We start from the raw sequence: 21,448 nt of genomic DNA, 5'->3' as shown, positions 1-21,448 counted from the left end.
CAGATGGTTCAGCAAAAGAGAAAAAGAGTGTATGTATGTGTAGAAACAGAGAGCAGGGACTTCCCTGGTGGTCCAGTGGATAAGACTCCACGCTCCCTATGCAGGGGGCCTGAGTTCAATCGCTGGTCGGGGAACTAGATCCCACATCCCGCAACTAAAGATCCCGCGTGCTGCAACTAAGATCTGATGCAGCCAAATAAATAAATATTAAAACAAACAAATATTTTTTAAAAAAACAGAACAAATAGGGCAAAATGCTAACATTATACTGTTCTTCCAGAAATTCCCTGATGGTCCAGTGGTTAAGAGTCCATGTTTTCACTGCCGAGGGTGTGGGTTCAATCCCTGGTCAGGGAACTAAGATCCTGCAAGCCCCTAGGCACAGCCAAAAAATTTAAAAATAAAACAAAAAAATATATATTATACTGTTCTTCCAAATTTTCTGTAAATTTTATATTTAAAAAAAGGAAAAAAAAGGGAGAGTTTAGGTAAAAATTAATAACACTTAAAACGAGACATAAATTGGAATCTGAATGAGAGTCGCAGGGGAATTGTAGAGAATTTTCCTGCTAGCGTGCCGAGCATGTGTCCCTGCGTAACTGGTCGTGATCGTAGATAGTGTAGATTAAAGCAAATAAGGTTGTTTTGTTTTGCTTTTGTTTTGGTTTTAGAATTGGTGAGTGAAATTGATGGTATCATGATTTAATTAACAAGTACAGCCTAAGGAATGGGCTTTATCCACATTGGTAAATTATCTTCTTCAGCCATGATACCTATTTAAACCAAGTAAACTGAATCCAGGAGTCAGATCTTTGGCTGAATCCAAAGTGTTATATTATTGAAAAAAAAAAAAAAAAAAAAGAAAGAAAAAGAAAAAAATCATTCACAAATAAACCAGAACAAAAGGATTTTGTACTATTAATATTTTAAGTGCCATATATTTCATTTTTACCTAATTATTTAATATTTTCTATTCCTGCATGTTTTATGTATATATTAGTATAATAGCACATGTATATAACTTATAAATAATATTGGGAGTTAGCAATCAGAATTTAAGTTTAAACCATTGTCATGTCAAAGTCATTTAAGCAAATAAAGCTTCTATGTTGTATGTAAAGATTTAGGAAAACTTCCAAATCATTCTTTATTCACCTCCAGTAAGAAGAAAATAGGAATAAATTGAGCTTTTGTAGGTTTTAAGTCCAAGTTACTCAGCTTTCACTAGGCTATGCTACAGAAACAAAAATCCCCAAGTCTCAGTGACTTACAGAAACAGATTTATTTCTCATTTATGATACGTGTCCTTTATGAGTTAGCGGATTCAGCTCCATGTTCTCTTTATTGTGAGACCCTTAATCAAGGACATCCCAGAGATGGCCAAACCCTGTGATGGCTTTTAAAGCTTTCTCTCAAAGGCAGGATTTATCAGTCACTTCTCACAAAGTAACATGACCCAAAAGCATCATTAGGAGAGTATACCAGGAGGAATGCACACCACATAGGGATGTGTCATCTTATAGTAAGGGCAGCAAGTAATTGGAAACAATCTACCAAAGAATACCATGTGTTTCTAATTAAGATTTAGTAAACTTACCACTGAATCTTAACAACTGATACAATTTTTTTTTTTGGCCACCCCCGGCGGCTTGTGGAATCTTAGTTCCCTGACCAGGGATTGAACCCGTGCCCTCAGCAATGAAAGCGCAGAGTCCTAACCACTGGACCTCCAGGGAATGCCCACAATTTTAAAATCATTAATTTTCACACTAAACATTGTTTTATAACTTGCGTAATTATCTAAAAAAATTTTTTAAAGAGTTTGAAACAACCAAAAACAATAAGGATCTCTAACATGCAGAAAACAATAAGAAAGTGAACTACCAGATTTGATATCACCCAAATAATTTCCCTGAATATCAGGAGTTTAGGATTAATGGTTCTAAAGTAAAGAAGCCAAAATCTTTTTCTTTAACCTTTTTTCTTGCTGACAGGCATTATACTGCTTGGAAGCTGCTCACTGTTCTTAAAGGAGAAACTCATTCAGATCTTATTTTTTTCCCTCAAACTTAATAACCTTAACCAACCACAGACATGTATGAGGAATACCCATTATTCTTTAGTCACCCCTTAAATGTTTGAGGGGTGCACTTTCAGATAAAAGTCAAAGATGAAAATTAGTCTTGGTTGCCGCATAGCCCTCCACTCCCCAAAACTCATAAAAAGAACACACTTCACAAGATTTAGAATAAATTTTAAAGTTATTATTCAAAATATTTCAAGTATATAGGGAAGAATAGACTATATGATGAACCTGTGTGAGCCAATTGCACAGCTTTATCAAAACATTTTTCGTTAAACTTTTAATTTTGAGGTAAATGTCTGTACACATGTACGTAAGAAATAATACAAAGAGATCTTTCCCTGTTTCCCCCCGTGGTAACAAGTTGCAGAACTACAGTATAATATCACAGCCGGGATGTTGGCATTGATACAGTCAAGATACAGAGCATTCCCATCACCCCAGGGATCTCCTCATGTTGACATTTTACAACAAAATTCATCTCCCTCCCACTTCATACCCCCCCAACCCTTGTCAATCACTAATATGTTTCCCATTTCTATAATTATGTGATTTCAACAGTGTTACCTAAATTGAATCACTAGCCTTTTGAGATTGGCTTTTTTTTTTGTTCTGCATAATTCCCTTGAAATTCATCCAAGTTGTTGCATGTACTTCATTTTTATTGCTGAATAATATTCCATTATTGTATATACTACTGTCTGTTTAACCATTGAAGGACGTCTGGCCTGTTTTTAGTTTTTAGCTATGACAAATAGAGGTTTTTGTGTGAACATAAGGCTTCATTTCTCTGGGATTAACGCCCAGGAGTGTGGGGTGGCATGGTATTTGGATGTTTAGTTTTTACAGAAACTGTTTTCTGGAGTGGTTGTACCCTTTTACATTCTCACCAGCAATATATGAGTGATCCAGTTTCTCTGCATCCTTGTTAGCATTTGGTGGTGTTATTTTTTATTTTAGCCATTCTTATAGGTGTGTTGTGATATTTCATGATTTTAATTTGCATTTCCCCAATGACTAATGTCAAAAGAAAATTCAAGGAGCTTTACTTGATATGGGTATTTTATTGGGCAAGAAACAAACTATTCCCCAATAGGGAGACCTCAAGCCGCAAGTGCTGTCAGCAGTTACAGTTAATTAGAAACATGAATGAGTACATTGTCTTCTACTGTGATGACTTTCTAGAAACTTACTTTCCTTTTCATTGCTAAGCTTACTTGTTTGTAGCTGATTAGCTAGGAAACTGTAAGGTCATACTGACATGAAGAACGCTTAGGTTTTGTTTAAAGTCAGAGTCAGCATTTGGGGGAACTCAGGACAGTGTTACATTTTGGTTACTGTGAGCCTTTGGTCTAGGGGTATATTCAAAGTGCAGCCTCCATATTGGTTTCTCTTTAACACTAATGATGCTGGACATCTTTTCATGTGCTTATTTGCCATCATTACATTCTCTTCAGCGAAATGTCCCTTCCTGTCTTCTGTTCATTTCCTAGTTGGATTTTTTTGTTATTTTACTGTTGAGTTGCACATATTTTCTTCCAGTCTGTAGCTTGTTGTCTTAGTCTGTTCAGGCTGCTATAACAAAATGCCAGAGATTGGGTAGCTTATAAACAACAGAAGTTTATTTTTCACAGTTCTAGAGGCTGGAAGTCCAAGATCAGAGTGCCAGCATAGTCGGGTGAGGACCCTCTTCCAGGTCACAGACTTTTAGTTGTATCCTCCCAGGGGGGAAGGGACTAGGGAGCTCTGTGGGATCTGTTTTTGTTTTTGGTTTTGGTTTTTTTTTGGGGGGGATCTGTTTTTAAGAGCACTAATCCCATTTATGAGGCTTCATCTCTCACGACCTAATCACTTCCCAAAGGCCCTATCTACTAATACCATCACCTTTGGGGGTTAGAATTTCAGCATATGAGTTAGGGGGAGACACAAACATTCAGACCATAGCACTTGTCTTTTCATCCTCTTAACAAGGTCCTTCTCAGAGAAAAAATTTTTAATTTTGATGAAATCCAATTTATCAGTTTTTCACTTTATAAAACATGCATTGGTATAAGTCTGAGAATTCTTCACCTTGCCCTAGATCCTGAAGATTTTTCTGATATTTTTTTTATTTTTTCTAAAAGTTTTACATTTTACATTTAAGTCCATGATCCATTCTGAGTTAGTTTTTGTACAAGGTATGAAACTTTGGTTGGGGTTTATTTTTTTCCCAATGGATGTCCAATTGCGCCAGTACCATTTGTTGAAAAGACTGTCCTTCCTCCATCAGAGTGCTTTTGTATTTTTGTCAAAATCAGTTGGGCATGTTTATGTGAGTGTTTTTCTAGGTTCTCTGTTCTGTTCCATTGACTTATGTGTCTACTAGTCTTGATTACAGTAGCTATGTAAGACTGATTCCTCCCATGTTTTCTCCAACTTTACTGCAGTAAAATACACATAACATAAAGTTTACCACCTTAACCATTTTTAAGTATACAGTTCAGTGGTATTAAATACAGTCACATTGTTGTGCAGCCATTACCACCATCCATCCGCATAATAACTCTTTTCATCTTGTAAATCTGAAACTCTGTACCTATTGTACAGTAACTCCCCATTTTTCCCTCCTTTCAGCCCCATGCAGCCACCATTATGTACTTTAGGTCTTTATGTTTTTTGGGTTTTGGGGGTTTTTTTTGGCCGCACTGCACGGCATGTGGGATCCTAGTTCCCTGACCAGGGATCAAACCTGCGCTCCCTGCACTGGAAGCGCTTTGTCTTAATCACTGAACTGCCAGGGAAGTCCCTAGGTCTTTATAATTTTGATTACTCTAAGTATATCATGTAAGTAGAATCATACAGTATCTGTCTTTTTGTGACTGGTTTATTTCACTTAGCATAATGTGCTCAAGGTTTATCCATGTTGTAGCATATTGCAGAATTTCCTTCCTTTTTAAGACTAACATTCCATTGTATGTATATATGACACTTTGCTTATCCATTCATTGGTCTTTGGACACTTGGGTTGAGTCCATGTTTTAGCTATTGTGAATAATACTGCTATGAACACGGGTGTAAAAATATCTCTTTTAGACTCTGCTCTCAATTCTTTTGGGTATATACTCAGAAATGGAATTGCTGGGTCATATGGTAATTCTATTTTAATTTTTTGAGGAACCTCCATACTGTTTTCCACAGCAACTGTACCATTTTATTCCCACCAACAATATAAAAGAGTTCCAATTTTTCCACATCCTCGCCAACACTTATTTTCTGTTCTTTTGATAGGATCCATACTAATGGTTGTGAGGTGGTATCTCATTATAGTTTTGATTCGCATTTCCCTAATGATTAGTGATGTTAAGTATCTTTTCATGTGCTTATTGGCCATTTGTATATTTTTGGAGAAATGTCTGTTCAGTTCCTTTGCCCTTTTTAAAAAAAAATTTATTTTATTTATTTATTTTTGGCTGTGTTGGGTCTTCCGTTGCTGCACGCGGGCTTTCTCTAGTTGTGGCGCGCAGGGGCTACTCTTCATTGAGGTGCACAGGCTTCTCATCGCGGCGGCTTCTCGTTGTGGAGCACGGGCTCTAGGCGCGCAAGCTTCAGTAGTTGTGGCACACGGGCTTAGTTGCTCTGCGACATGTGGGATCTTCCTGGATTAGGGCTCGAACCCGTGTCCCCTGCATTGGCAGGTGGATTCTTAACCACTGCACCACGAGGGAACCCCCTTTGCCCATTTTTGAACTGAATTTTTTGTTGTTGAGTTTTAGGAGTTTCCTATATATTTTGGATATTAACCCCTTATCATATATGTAATGTGTAAATATTATCTCCCATTCTGTGGGCTGCCTTTTTACTCTGTGTATTGTGCCTCTTAATATACAGATTTTTAAAATTTTCATGAAGTCCAACTTGTCTATTTTTTCTTTTGTTGCCTGTGCCTTTGGTGTCATATTCAAGAAAGCATTGCCAAATCCAGTATTATGAAGTTTCTGTTCTGTGTTTTCTACTGAGAGTTTTATTGTTTTAGGTCTTACATTTAGGTTCTTGATACATTTGGAGTTAATTTTTGTATATGGTGTTGGGTAAGGGTCCAATTTTGTTGAAAACCACCATTTGTTGAAAAGACTGTCGTTTACCCATAGAATGGTCTTGGTACGTTTGTCAAAAATCATTTTGACCCATATATGCAAGGGTTTATTTCAGGGCTTTCTATTCTTTTCCATTGGTCTATATGCCTTTATGCAAGTACCATTACTGTTTTGATCACTGTAGTTTTGTAGCAGGAAATCAGGAAACCTGAGTCCTCCACTTTTCTTCTTTTTCAAGATTGTTTTGGCTATTCAGGGTCCCTTGAGTATGAATTTTATTTTATTTTATTTTTTTAATTTTTTTTGAGGACTTGGTATACTGTTTTCTTTCTTTATTTAATTTATTTTTTTAATATTTTGTTTATTTATTTTTGGCTGTGTTGGGTCTTCATTGCTGCACGTGGGCTTTCTCTAGTTGCGGAGAGCAAGGACTACTCTTTGTTGCGGTACGCGGGCTTCTTATTGTGGTGGCTTCTCTTATTGTGGAACACGGGCTCTAGGCACACAGGCTCAGTAGTTGTGGTGCACGGGCTTCGTTGCTCCGCGGCATGTGGGATCTTCCCGAACCAGGGCTTGAACCCATGTCCCCTCCATTGGCAGGTGGATTCTTAACCACTGTGCCACCAGGGAAGTCCCATTGAGTATGGATTTTAGGATGGGTTTTTCTATTTCTGCAAAAATGTCATCAGGATTTTTATAGGGATTGCTTTTGTAGTTTGCTTTGGGTAATATTGACATTTTAACAATATTAAGTCTTCCAATCCATGAAGCATGCATTGTGTTTCTATTTATTTATGACTTCTTTCATTTCTTTCAGCAGTTTTTGGTAGTTTTCATTGGATAAATCTTTCACCTCCTTGGTTAAGTTAGTTCCTAAGTTTTTGTTTTTGTTTTTGTTTTTGTTTTTTTGATGCTATTGTAAATGGAATTGTTTTTGTAATTTCCTTTTTGGATGTTCATTTTTTGTGTATAGAAATGCACATGATTTAAAAACATTATTTTAATGTCAAGTTTTTTCTAGTGGTACATACTCACTTTCTTAGTGCTTAGGGAGAAATACAATCTGAAAGCTTTATTTTGTTTCAATTTAATATTGAACAATATTATTTCTCTAAGTTCTAGAACAGTCCATTTTTCATTTAATTTTGAGCATTTTATGCCTTTTCTTTTTGGTGGGAAGAGTAATTGTTTCTGCTGACATTCCTTCACCTCTTTTGGCTCCCACACCCCTGTAGCGAGGTTGGCTCATGATTTTTGTGTGTTGACTTTGTATCCTGCCCCTTGCTGAATTCATTTATTAGTTCTAACAGCTTTTTTGTGGAGTCTTTATGATTTTCTACAAATAAGATCATATCATCTGCAAACAGAGATCATTTTACTTCTTCCTTTATAACTTGGATGCCTTTTATTCCTTTTTTTCCCTAATTGCTCTGGTTAGAACTTCCACTACTATTTTGAATAGAAGTGGTAAAAGTGGGCATCCCTGCCCTATTTCGTTTTTTTCCTTTTGCCACGCCGCGCAGCATGCAGGATCTTAGTTCCCCAACCAGTGATTGAACCCGTGCCCCCTGCAGTGGAAGCATGTAGTCTTAACCACTGAACCACCAGGGAAGTCCCCCCCTGCCCTATTTCTGATCTTAGAGAAAAAGCTTTCTGTCTTTCACCTTTGAGTATGATGTTCACAGTGGGTTTTTCATATATAACCTGTATTGTGTTGAGGTAATTTTTTTCTGTTCCTAGTTAGTTGAGTGTTTTTTGTCATGAAATGCAGTTGTATTTTGTCAAATGCTTTTTCTGCATCCATTGAAATGAATATGTGGTATTTACATGGATCATTTTTCATATATTGAACCAGCCTTGCACTACAAGAATAAATCCCAATTGGTCATGGTTTACAGTCCTTTTACTATGCTGCTGAATTCTGATTGCTGGTGTTTTGTTGAGGATTTTTGCATTAGTGTTCATGAGGGATATTGATCTGTAGTTTCTTTTCTTGTAGTGTCTTTGTCTGGCTTTGGTACCAGGGTTATGCTGGCCTTAGCGTAACCTCTCTCCTCTTCAATGTTTTGGAAAAGTTTGAGAAGAACTGCTATTATTTCTTCTTTAAATGTTTGGTATAATTCACCAGCAAAACCATCAGGACAGGGCTTTTCTTTGTTGGGAGATTTTCATTACTGGTTCAATCTCATTAGCTATAGAAGCCTGATTCCTCTCACGTTGTTATTATTTTCAAAATTGTTTTAACTTTTCTAAGTTCCTTTGCCTTTCCATAAAATTTTAGAATAATGTTGTCTAGATCTACAAAAGCTCTTGCTGGAGTTTTGGTAGGAATTATATTAAACCTTTGTATCAACTTGGGGGAAATTGACATCTTTAATATGAAGATTCTTTCAATATATGAACATAGTATGTCTCTCCATTTTTTTAGGTCTTCTTTGGTTTCTTCATCAACATTGTATAGTTTTCAGCATACAAGTCTTGTAAATGTTTTGTTAGATTTACATCTAAGTATTTCATTCTTTTGAGTAATTGTAAATGGCATTATATTGTTAATTTCTGTGTTAATGTGTTCATTGCTAGTATATAGAAATACAAATTGATTTCTTTATATTTGCCTTGTAAACTGAAACCTTGCTGAACTCACTTATTAGTTCTAGGAATTTTTGTGTAGATTCCTTTTGATTTTCTACTTAAACAGTCATGTCATCCTTTTATCAAGTTTTAACCCGCCATATTTGCTTCACATTTTTTAAAAGACTTTAACAATATAGGTATAATTTTTTCCTCTACTTTTCCAGAGATAGTTATCACTATCATGAATTCACTTTTTATTGTTTCCGTATGTATTTTGTACTTTTTTAAATGTTTGTATATTCATGAATGTTATATAATATTTTCTAGGTTTTAAAATTTTACGTAAGTGTGTTCCCTTTTGCATTTGATTTCTTCTTTTAACATCGTTTTTCTCCAAGATTTATCCCAGTTGTGGAATGATGCCAAGTTTGTTCATATAGCTGCTAGTAGTATTCCATTGCATGAATATATATTCTTCTATTGATGGACATTTAAGTTGCTTTCAATTTTTTGCTCTTTGTTTTGGTTTTATTGATGTCTAAGTGTTCATTATATATTCTGGATTCTAACCTTCGTGGTTATTTGTGCTGTCAATATCTCCTTCTAGACTTTGGCTTGCCTTTTAATTTTGTTTATGGTGTCATGTTTTGTAGAAGTTAAGTCAGATGGATAAATCATTTCTTTTATGGTTTGAGCTTTTCGTGTCTCATCTAAGACATAATCCTACCCTGAGGTAATAATGATATTCTCCTGTATTTTCTTATTAAAAATTTAAAGTTTCTTTTTATATATAGGTCCTTAACCTACCTGGAATTGTTCTTTGGTATCAGTGTGAGGCTGAAGGGTCTAATTTTATTATTTTCCATTTGAGTAGACATTTGTCCCCCAAACCATTTATCAATAGCCCATTCTTTTTTGTGCAGCATGTGGGATCTTAGTTCCCCGACAAGGGATCGAACCCATGCCCCCTGCAGTGGAAGCGTGGAGTCCTAACCACTGGACTGTCAGGGAATTCCTCTCAGCAGCCCATTCTTTTTTTTTTTTTTAATTTATTTATTCACTGTGGTGGCTTCTCTTGTGTGGAGCACAGGCTCTAGGCATGGGCTTCAGTAGTTGTGGCTTGCGGGCTCTAGGCACGGGCTTCAGTAGTTGTGGCTCGCGGGCTCTAGAGCGCAGGCTCAGTAGTTGTGGCGCAGGGGCTTAGTTGCTCTGCGGCATGTGGGATCTTCCCGGACCAGGGCTCGAACCTGTGTTCCCTGCATTGGCAGGCGGATTCTTAACCACTGCGCCACCAGGAAAGCCCAGCAACCCATTCTTTACCTGTTGATTTCTAAGATTACTCCTGTAATATCAAATTTCTTTATATGCTTTGGATTAGTTTTTGAGCTCTTCTGTTTGTCCCATTGCTATTCCTGTCCATCTCTACATCAATAAGCATCTTACTGTCTTAATTGTTCTAGCCCAAGATAAGCCTTGATATCTGGTGGTGTGGATCCTCCTTTTTCTTTTACACAATTATAGCTATTCATGGTCACGTCCCCTTCAGTATAAATTTTGAGATAAGCTTGTCAAGTTCCATATAAAACCTGTCATGATTTTGATTGAAATTGACATTTTGGGGACTTCCCTGGTGGCACAATGGTTAAGAATCCGCCTGCCAGTGCATAGGACACGGGTTCGAGCCCTGGTCCGGGAAGATCCCACATGTTGCGGAGCAACTAAGCCCGTGCACCACAACTACTGAGCCTGCACTCTAGAGCCCACGAGCCCCAACTCCTGAGCCCGAATGCCACAACTACTGAAGCCCATGTGCCTAGAGCCCATGCTCTGCAACAAGAGAAACCACCCAATGAGAAGCCCGGGAACCGCAACGAAGAGTAGCCCCCGCTCACCACAACTAGAGAAAAGCCTGCGCACAGCAACAAAGACCCAAGGCAGCCAAAAATAAAAATAAATAAAAATTAAAAAAAAAAAAGAAATTGACATTTTTACTCTTTTAGTCTTACTGTGTCGTACCTCTCCACTTACTCAGATCTTCAGTAGCCTTCAGTATCCTTCAGTATCCTTCAACTTGGGGTGAACTTCTTTATCTTTTAGTCTTCTTAGTAGTTTATTGGATGTATCTCAGATTTCTGAGTTATTTCTTTTGCTGTGTTATTCACTCACTGTATAGCTAAGGATTTGTGTCTCTTAACCTTTTGGTTTATCTAGATTTCAAAAGAATGTATAAAATTAGACTATGAAATGTATAAAGTTACTTTTCAGGAGAAGGAGAAATACAAAATGCCATTTAGCAAGTTTGAATCTTCTTGAAGAACAGAATTGTGTAAATAGAAAGGTAATATGCATAATAACACCTTCTTTCATTCTTTATTATTTTTGTGGAATGTCTCATTTTGTCTTTTAGCCTATATGATTTGGGTGGTTTCTTTTGTGTTTTGTGTGCCTTGAGTATAAACTGAGTCAAAATTTAAAAAGAAATTTTAATCCCGTACCACAAAAAAGAAATGGTAATTATGTGACATGGCAGAGGTGTTAGCTAATGCTATGGTGTTAATCATTTTGCAGTATATAAGTGGATCAAATCAACATGTTGCACACCTTAAACTCATACAATATTATATGTCAGTTACATCTCAATAAAACTGGAAAAAATAAGGAACTGATTAAATTATAGATTGGGGGAAAAAAAGAAATGTAATACTAGGACTCTGGCACTAATTTTTAGCAGCAAGAGAACCACAATGTGATTAAAAATAAGTATACATAGCCATTACTACCCAAGATTTAGAATAGGGAGTGTTAGTAATTAAGCAATATTACTTGTAATTCCAGTTGTAAAGTACTAGAAACCATTCATAAGCCTTACAGGCTGCTAGTATTTATTGAGCAGGTATGTGTCTGAGCACATGAATAGAAACAGAAAAAAAAATTTTTTTTTAATTTTAATTTTGAATTTTATGGTGGTTGTTGGTAGCTGGAGAGGGAGCATAGCATAATGATGGAGAACATGGATTTGGGGACCAGAAGCTGCCTGGGTCTAATCCTGGCTCTGACACTTGCCAGTAACGAGTGAGATACTTAACTATTTTCTGCTTCAATTTCCTCATCTGTAAAATGAGAATAATAGTAGCACCTACTGCATAGATTTGTTGTAAGGATTAAATTAATTAATACATGTAAAGCACTTAGAAAAGTCCCTGGAACATAGTACAGGCTTCATAAGTGTTATTACTAAGGTCTTCTTATTGATCATTATCGGAAATATCCCTAATTCTGATGATCTTACACATATATTGAGAATAATGTATGTAAATGCCTAGTTCTATAGCTGACATATGGCAGGAACACAGTAAAATGATACCTATAACTATTGTGTTCTTTTTTCTTATCTAGTTGCTTAATTCTGTATTTGCTTGAGGAATCTTATTTTGTTTCAGAAAAAAGTTGAATCTTTACTGTTTTTGAAAGTATTCTGTTCTGTCATTAGTATTGTTTCTAATGTATAAAGTATATTTCTAATGTATAAAGATAATTATTTCTATCGTAGCTGTTATTTACTCATATGTACTAGACAGTGTTGTAGGTGCTTTACACATATTATATTACTTCTAGACCTTAAAACAATCTTCCACTGTCTCAGTAAAGGTTCAGAACAAGAAGGTATTTTGGATAAGTTCAAAAGAAATACTTTTTTTATTTGAGGGAAACAGTAACATGATTTCTGTTAAAGGAAAATCAGACAAAATATACTTTAAGGCAAAAAGCCTTAAAAGCCTGGAGGTAAAGAGGATATTTCATTTTGATGAGAGATTAAATTCACCAGAAAGATTAACAGTTTGTATGCACCTAATAACCTGGCCTCAAAATGTATAAGACAGAAACTGACACAAAAACAAGGTGAAATAGACAAATCCACAATCAGTAAAGATACAGGTTTAAACAACCTTCTTAACAAGCTTGACTAGTGGATAAATAGGACACTGTTCCCAACAATTGCAAAATACACTTTCTTTTTAAGCAAACATGGAATATTTATTAAAATTGAAATATGCTGGGCCATAGCAAATCTCAAGAAATGTCAAAGGGTTGAAATCTTACATAGTAGGAGTCCTCATAAGACTCCTGCGTTGGGGATCCATTTGAGATCTGTAGTCAGGAATGTAAGGTGAGTCATCAAGGTGTTTTTCTCCAGCAAGGTTAAATGGTTTGGTTGTAAGGATAAGAGAAGGTGATTAGTTGACTAACCAGGAATGAGGTTTCCCAGGAGACCATACCAAGGAAGCCAGAGGTAAGGGAGCTAAGGATGTTTACACAGGCATTTAATATTGAATCCTGGAGTCTAAGCTGAGCAAGAAGAGAAGTGAGGACGTGATGAGGATGATGGACAGTGGGAAAGTGGTAAGATTAATGGATGGGAGGGAGGTATTAATGAAATAAGAGAATTGCTGGAGTACATGAGCTGGAAGGCTGGAAGGATAGAAGGTGGTGGTCAAGTGTTGGGATGTTTAAAATCAAGATTTTGGAGATGATGCAGTTACTGGGCCGGATGATCAGGGGAGATGGCCGTGGAATGGGAAACTGGAATGGTATGTTGGACATGGTTGTGATGAGGAGACCCGAAAGGCCACAGTGTTAGACGAGTCATCCATATGATTATTGACGTCACCAAGAGCAGTTTAGGAGTAGAATGGACCATAGCAAGGTTCTGAAGCCTTTAGTTGAAGAGTGAGGGAGTTAAGGGTCAGTAGATGACATAAACAAGTTAGGATAGTAAATGATGAAGTCTGATGGCAAGAAATTAAAATGTGTTCAGGTTTTTGAAGGAAAAGAGGAGAAAAAGGGTTTAGAAGAAGCAAGGAGGAATATTGCCCGTCTACAGGAAATGTTGGAAGAAAAGCAGCAATCTCCAAATGAGAGGGCTTCCAGGGACAGCCAAGTTTCAAGTTAGGGAACTGAAGGGGAACTTTTCAGGGAGAAGGTTGAATAACAGAGGAATTTTCACTCAGTAAAAATTACCCATTGCCATCATTTTCATCATCATCATCATCATTATTCATATTAGATTTTGTGGTTAGCTGTTGTGTAATACCATTCTTACTTCTGGACACTTCAGTAAACTTTATACTGTTGTATTGATATGTCATTTACTATTGATTTTTTTTTATTATTGATATTTTCTGTAAAAGTTTGGATAGCCAAGCCTATGATAATGAATATCAAAATAATCATTATCCTATCATACACGTTGGAAAATCGTGTTTAATCTCACTTGTGGAATAACTACCATATGCCAGGCGCTTATCTATTGCTGGAAATACAGAGATGTGTAAGATATGATCCCTCTTCTCTAAGAGTATGGATCAGTGGACTCACCAGATATGACTTGTGAGTTGTGCACACACACAGCCTTACACACACAGACTGAAAGATTTTACACACACACCCTCAGACTGTTCTAGCAGTGGTGGTCCCCTCGAAGACATGAAGGAAATGGAAGGGGCAAGATATTAAGGAGAGCTTTTCATTTTTAGCCTGTGTTCTTTGAATCTTGTATTAAAATGCATTTATATAGTTCGTTAATAAATAATATTAAATATTCTATTAAAATGCCTTTATATAGTTCATTAATTAAAAATAAGAAAATTTATGGAAGTTACAGTTTTTCTTTGTAGTAATTAAAAGGAGAAATTGTGGTGACTTCCCTGGTGGTCCAGTGGTTAAGACTCCGTGCTTCCACTGCAGGGGGCACGGGTTCAATCCCTGGTTGGGGAACTGATCCCGCGTGCTGTGCGGCGCAGCCAAAGGGAAAAAAAAAAAAAAGGAAAAAAGGCGAAATTGTGTTTTTTTAAGCTTAAGTCTTTGTCTGTTTTTTTCTAGGCAGGGATACCAATGGGACCAATACCAGCAGGAGGAATGCCTTACCTGGGACAAGCACCTTTCCTAGGAATGCGTCCTCCAGGCCCACAGTACACTCCAGACATGCAGAAACAGTTTGCCGAGGAGCAGCAGTAAGAGACCTCAGGATGCAAGGATAAAGATACATGATAGCAGTCAATTTGAAAATTGTCAGATGATCTGTAGTGCAGCTTTGAAGCTGAAACATTTACGGTGCCTTTAAATCTCTTTAATATACTCTTATTATTTAAAAGTTTAAAGCCAGAAGGGACCTTAGAGATCCTGTAATTCAATCCTCTCACTTTACATCTGGGGAAAGTGAGGTCCAAAGGAGTAAGCCACGTGTAAGCCTGGGTTACACAGTTACCAGTAAGACCTGGACCCGAGTGTGGGCCTCCTGAGTCCCAGAACCACTGCTCTTTCTCATGTATGTTACTGCCTCCTCAAGTAGAAGTTTCTTTTTTGTATGCAGAGCAAAGAGTGTTTTTATTTCGTCTACCTCCCTCTCTGTTTTTTGTAATTACTTTGAATGTAAAATGTTGTCTCCTTCCCTTGCAAATTAGACAGGAAATAAATTCACGTCTATAATTTAGGTAAATCACTTTTTAGACTTATTTCATATATTTGGAAATTAATATAGTGGTGAAATAGGATTGTCTTCAGAAAATTAGATATAATTATCAGTGAAGTTTTTAGTTCTAGAAATGCTAGATGACTTAGAAAGAAGAAATATGAATATAACAGTTGATAATCCCTGAAGCTGGCTCTTTACTAGATTGTTTTTCCTTCAGAAAACGATTTGAACAGCAGCAAAAGCTCTTAGAAGAAGAAAGAAAAAGACGCCAGTTTGAAGAGCAGAAGCAAAAGCTCAGACTTCTGAGTAGTGTGAAACCCAAGGTAACGTATTCCAGCACACAGCATACCCCCCCGAATGTGCCTCTTCTCAGTCATTTAGTGGATTTTGTTACGTGGGCACCAGCGCAAGCTGAGGCTGTGGTTGATTCGTTTTGGTTTTGTCTAAGTCCGAAAGCAAAGGACTTTTCTTTTTCTTTAAAGATAGTTTATTGTTGAAGGGAATGGCATAGCAGCATTATCTTCTCAACTCTTGTTTTCTACCTTTGGAATGCTTGTAATCTTTTCTTGGGAAGCATTGATACTGGATACTTAATATCTAACAGCTGTAGCCTAAAGTATTTCTAAATGGGCCTTTTAATAATCTTCTTTAGAGTGTTGTTTTACGCCTTGGCTTTATGTCAATGTTTTTCTGACTTGGAAAATTCACTATCCGAAGTATGTGGTAAAAATATTGTAAATTGACGAATATCTGCACTTTTCTTTCAACTTGTGTGGATTAGGACGTAGTGTGAGAGACAAGTGAAGAAATATATATACATTTATTGTCTCCCAGACAGGAGAGAAGAGTAGAGATGATGCTTTGGAAGCCATAAAAGGAAACTTAGATGGGTTTTCCAGAGATGCTAAGATGCACCCTACCCCAGCATCACACCCTAAGAAACCAGGTAGTTTTAATTTAAAAATTTTCTTTTGTTGGAGAGTGACTTATAGTCCCTGTGTGTTTAATTGACCATTGTGTGTGTGTGCGGAGAGTGAATGTTGAACTCCTCCTTCAAGCTAAGTACAGATTTGGATGTTTTAAAATTTACAGTGGGTTAAGAGCTCTGGTCTAGACAATCTTGGGAGGAAGAAACCTCTTTGTCTTCTAGTAAATGTCAGTATGACAACTTTACTTGTAAATCTTCTGTATAAATGAGTATGTTAACGTTAGTAAAATCCATTCACTAAAAGCAAATGTAATAAAGGAGTTTACCATTTCATTCTCATTATTTTAAAGTAGTTTTACTTTTGATGTACTAGTTCAGATTTTATTCAATGTGATGAAACTTACAAATTTTCTAAATGACTCCTTTAAAAAGTCATGGATTTATATGTATAAAATAGATAACTAATGAGAACCTACTGTATAGCATAGGGAACTCTACTCAGTGCTCTGTGGTGACCTAAATGAGAAGGAAATCCAAAAAATAGAGGATATGTGTATATGTATAGCTGATTCACTTTGCTGTACAATATAAAATAACACAATATTGTAAAGCAACTACACTCCAATTTAAAAAATGTCATGGATTAAATAATATTTCTCGTGAAATTTTAGTTTTTAAAATACATTCCTTTGTAGTTTTTATTTTCATTTACCATCAAATAAGCAAAAGAAAAGTACCTAATAGAGCAGGGTAAAGAGATATTTTTGGGGGGTTTTTTGCATGTGTTTTAAACATTTAGCAGTTGAAATGAGTTTTAACTTCACATAACTGTTACCCTATCCTTTTTTAAAATTTGATATTTTGACATTTTATTCTCAGCTAATTTCAAGAATAACATACCATTAATAGGTGAATAGTTTTCATAAATCATTCAGCCAAGTGCTATTTTCTGCAGGCATGTAGTACATTGACGGTCTTTATAGGTACCTTTTATAGGTGATATCAGGAGGGCATAATCTAATATTGGCAGAGTAACGAGTTCTTGACTTTCTGGGACAGCTTTGCCTCTGTGCTATTAATTTCACTTGCTAGATTATATACTCAGATTATCGTTACAAAAATATGCCCCAAAGTAAAATATATACTGATATTGAAAAGGGAATGGATATTAGCAATCAGAATGAGTTCAGAAAGGAAAAACATACCTAAAAATGAAAATTACAAGCTGAATAAGCTAGTCAGTAAGTCATTTAAGTATAGTCATTGGAATGGTAAAACTGGACCCAGCATGGAACTTAGATAAAGGAGAAGAAGGCAGAGAGGAATGGTCATTGTTAGGTCACATACTGTTCTATCCATATAGAATGCCCCCTTTGGACAACGGTATGGTTTAACAACTTCATTGTAAGTAATAAATTGGTGTTTTGATGTTCAAGTAATCTCTTGAGTTCAGTCAACATGCGTGCAGTTAGCTGTTCCTAGTTAACTGCTTCATGCTTCGCTAGAAAAATTTTTTTTTGAAGCAAGCCCAAGGAATTTCCAGAGCTTCTCCAGCTAGGGTCTTAAACCTAGGCCTAAAGTATGTAAAAAGTTTCCAGCCTTTTTACCACCAGAGGCATAAATGCCCATAGACTGTTTATCTTAAAATATTGAATATACAAACTGTATCACATAATTTTTATACTTCTTATTAATCATATATATATATATAGCTACAAGAGTTTCTAAGCCAAAATATATACCACATAGATTTAACATAATTCCAGTCAAATGCAAAGAAATTTTTAGCCTAAAAAAAAAGAAAGAAAAGGAAAAAAGTTGGTTTAGCCTAAACAGTCAGCTACTATATCCATAGTAGCTGTCAGTTTTGCATTGTTACTATTTTCTACCAGTACTGATCTGAGAACCCAAATTGAGAGCTTAAATACACACTCTCAGTAACCATTATTGGGAGGGTTGGGATTCATTATGACATGGCTTTTTTTAAAACAAAATTCATTAAGGCAGTAATTTTGCATATTCATTTTGCATCTTTCATAGAACTTTAATGCTTCCAGCCTTTATTTCATGGATCCAAAAGAGAAGGGTCCAAAAGAGAAAAACATAGTGTCCCCATTTTTCAAATCAGAGCCTTTTTTAAAAAAGACTGCTCCTTGTGACATTAGACTTTAGTAAATGTTAAAGCAATTCAGAGAAGTTAAAAATGTGAAGAAGCAACAATAATAGTATTGTTAATGAGCCTAGTATTAAGCATAATCCCTGTAGAGAAGGTTTATTACATAAGTGAATCTCATATTTAACAGTAAAAAGCCACAGTGATGTTTATATCTTTTAGAGGCAAAGATCTTTTAAACATAGCTCTTAGGGTTTACTTTCTTAAATTGGCTGTTGAGTTATTTGACTTAGCACTTTATGATGTCCTAATTTTGATGCTTTTCACAAGAAAATATCACTTTGGTAATATGTTTGATGTTCTTGTTGCCTTTGTAATTTTCATTCCCCACACAGTAAGTTTCATCCTCATATGAAATATGAACTATGCTAAGTGTATGGATTAGGCATGATTTATCAAAAATTACAAGTGTGCGTCATGCACTGTTTTTTACTAGCATAATGAAATGTAATCATCAGTATATATCTGTCTAAAATGTATTCAGCAGCATATAGGTAGGTTCTCTCATTTATATTGGTTTGAGAAAATATTATCCAGATAAATAGATCAATTGAATTCCAAAAATAATCACCACTTTGATGTAAATTATTAGTGGTCTCAAGGAAAAAAAATAAGTGCTAACTTAATGAAAGAAGGAAAGAAATTTTGAGTTTTACATTTTTCTGTTTTTGAACAAAATGCAAAATAGCTATAAAACCTCTTTTTAAAAAAGACTAAAAATGAAATTGAGTTATTTGTAGTGAGGTGGATGGACCTAGAGTCTGTCATACAGAGTGAAGTAAGTCAGAAAAGCAAATACTGTATGCTAGCACATATACATGGAATCTGAAAAAAAAAATGGTTCTGATGAACCTAGGGGCAGGATAGGAATAAAGACGCAGATGTAGAGAATGGACTTGAGGACACAAGGAGGGGAAAGGGTAAGCTGGGACGAACTGAGAGGGTAGCATTGACATATATACACTACCAAATGTAAAATAGATAGCTAGTGGGAAGCAGCTGCATAGCACAGGAGATCAGCTCGGTGCTTTGTGACCACCTAGAGGGGTGGGATAGGGAGGCGCAAGAGGGAGGGGATATGGAGATGTATGTATGCATATAGCTGATTCACTGTTATACACAACAGAAACGTAACACAACATTGTAAAGCAATTACACTCCAATAAAGATGTTAAAAAAAAAAAGACTAAAAAATTGTTTGTAAATAGACATCAAAGTGTTTTGCATTCATTGTATGATTCTGTTTGTTGTTACATGTTATTTCTTATTCACCTCCACTATTCATGTTTCAGTATATTCTTTTGGGGTTATACTACATCTTAATTTCTTTTCCCCTGTTGATTTTCATTTCTGTGTGTTTCATTGCCATTTTCCATTTTGCAGATTATCCCACATCATCTCATTCTGCTAAAACTGTCTCCCCATCACCAGCCTTTCTTGATGAAGAAGAATTCAGTGACTTTATGCAGGGGCCTGTTGAAGCTCCCACATGTGGTCCTTCTTCCACTTCCCAGCCTTTTCAGTCTTTCCACCCCACCGCCCCACTTGGCCAGTTGCATGCTCAGAAGGCTGGAGCACAGTATATCCCTCCAGGTCAGAGTCCAGTGTCTGTTGCCTTATGTGGTGTCCCTGGGCAAACTCCTTATTTCTCTACTGTTTGAGCCTCATACAATGTGCAGAAAGCAGGTAACTACTAGACTATTAATGAAAGTATTTTTAAAATAATCTAGGATAATTTATTTCACTTATATAAGTAGAATAATACAGTGATGTTGGCACAGAAACATGTGCCTGAATATATGAGTACTATTGAAATTCACCAAAGTAAGAATATAGATTTTTTTAATTCTGGGGGCTTCGCATTCTGGAAGAGTGATTGGAAACATCTGCTCCTAAATTAGGACCTATTTAAACCACCTTAGAACTTTAAGAACACACTGATTTCTTCAGGAGATGACTCTTGTTTGGGGGAATCACCACCATCATTTTCTTAAGAGTAATGAGCCAGGGAAAGCTGCTTTAGAAAGTGCTCTCTGTGATAAAGCACATTGGGGTCAGAAGCCCAGGTTCTCCATTTACTGTCAGTTTGTCCCTGGACAATCTTTAAACATTTCTATACCTCAGTTTTATCACTTGTGGGGGCGGGAGGTAGTTACTGTGTCTTGAGGCACAGAACAGTGCTGAGAGGGATCCTAGCAGACATGTACTCATCTACACGTTCTCGGTTGACAGATGAAGAAATAGGCAATAGCTAGTAGAAGTGTCTGTATCTTGTATAGGTCACCAGAGTTCTAAGGTAGAACACCTTCCACTATACCATTCTACCTACTGTCTCACAGAATTCCTGAGAATCAAAGTAGATAATGATGTTTAAGTTCTCTAAAATCGCTAAAGTGTCTCAAGCCCTAGACAAATGTGTGGACTTGAATTATTTCAAAATTTATATTATATGTGGCAGGGCCTTCCCTTTAGAATTGGGGAGGTGGAGATGGATGGTTGAAAAATTAGAAGCCTGCAGTTATATACAAATAATCCTTCATGCTGTTTGTTTAGGCCCTTCCTTGGAGGAGAAGCTCCTAGTATCTTGTGATATAAGTACATCTGGGCAGGAACAAATTAAATTAAATACTTCTGAAGTTGGGCACAAAGCCATAGGCCCAGGTTCCAGTAAGAACCATCCCAGTTTAACGGCCAATAACGGGGGTGCTGTAGATGGACGTGTAAGTGGTACCACTACCGCAGAGGCAGAAAAGACTTCAGACCAAAACCTGTCCATTGAAGAGAGTGGTGAGCTCATGAAATATTCAGCAAAAAGTTCATTTAACCAAATGTTGCTCAAATGCTAACACCTTAGGCATTAATCTTAAAATGAATGCTGCTTGATTTTGCTAATTGAAATTTTGCTTAAAATATATTTAATGCATTCCTTTCTCTAATTAACCCCTAAAATTTTGCTCTGAATTCTTTCAACACACTGTTATTCCTTTTAAAAAAATTTCGATAACCAGTTTTTTTAATCGGAATCATTCCTGATTTAAAATTTCTTCGCCTTTTATTTTATAAAAAACTTTTTCCCCCTCTTAAACTTTCTGTTCTTCTATAAGGTTGAAAAGTTAAAATTTAACTGGAAAAGTCACCAATGAGA

At 36.3% G+C, this 21,448-nt stretch overlaps 1 protein-coding gene across 8 annotated transcripts in view; it reads left to right on the top strand.

Moving 5' to 3' along the window:
• The window catches only part of SYNRG (synergin gamma), a 183,991-nt gene that overhangs the window by 101,536 nt on the left and 61,007 nt on the right, over positions 1-21,448 (top strand). For 5 of the 8 annotated variants that reach the window (XM_082439903.1, XM_082439907.1, XM_082439908.1 and 2 more), the window contains 5 exons: positions 14,611-14,741; positions 15,420-15,525; positions 16,037-16,148; positions 19,687-19,896; positions 20,857-21,090. In XM_082439903.1, coding sequence (XP_082296029.1) covers positions 14,611-14,741; positions 15,420-15,525; positions 16,037-16,148; positions 19,687-19,896; positions 20,857-21,090 — 793 coding nt within the window. Of the gene's footprint in view, positions 1-14,610; positions 14,842-15,419; positions 15,526-16,036; positions 16,149-19,686; positions 19,897-20,856; positions 21,091-21,448 lie in introns of those variants that run through there. The other 3 variants (XM_082439910.1, XM_082439909.1, XM_082439906.1) reach the window with 2 other exon arrangements.

This window comes from Balaenoptera physalus (assembly GCF_965194825.1).
Source record: "Balaenoptera physalus genome assembly, chromosome: 20".
NCBI lineage: Eukaryota > Metazoa > Chordata > Mammalia > Artiodactyla > Balaenopteridae > Balaenoptera > Balaenoptera physalus.
The sequence above is the reverse complement of the archived record's forward strand: the minus strand, read 5'-3'. Positions and strand labels throughout refer to the sequence as shown.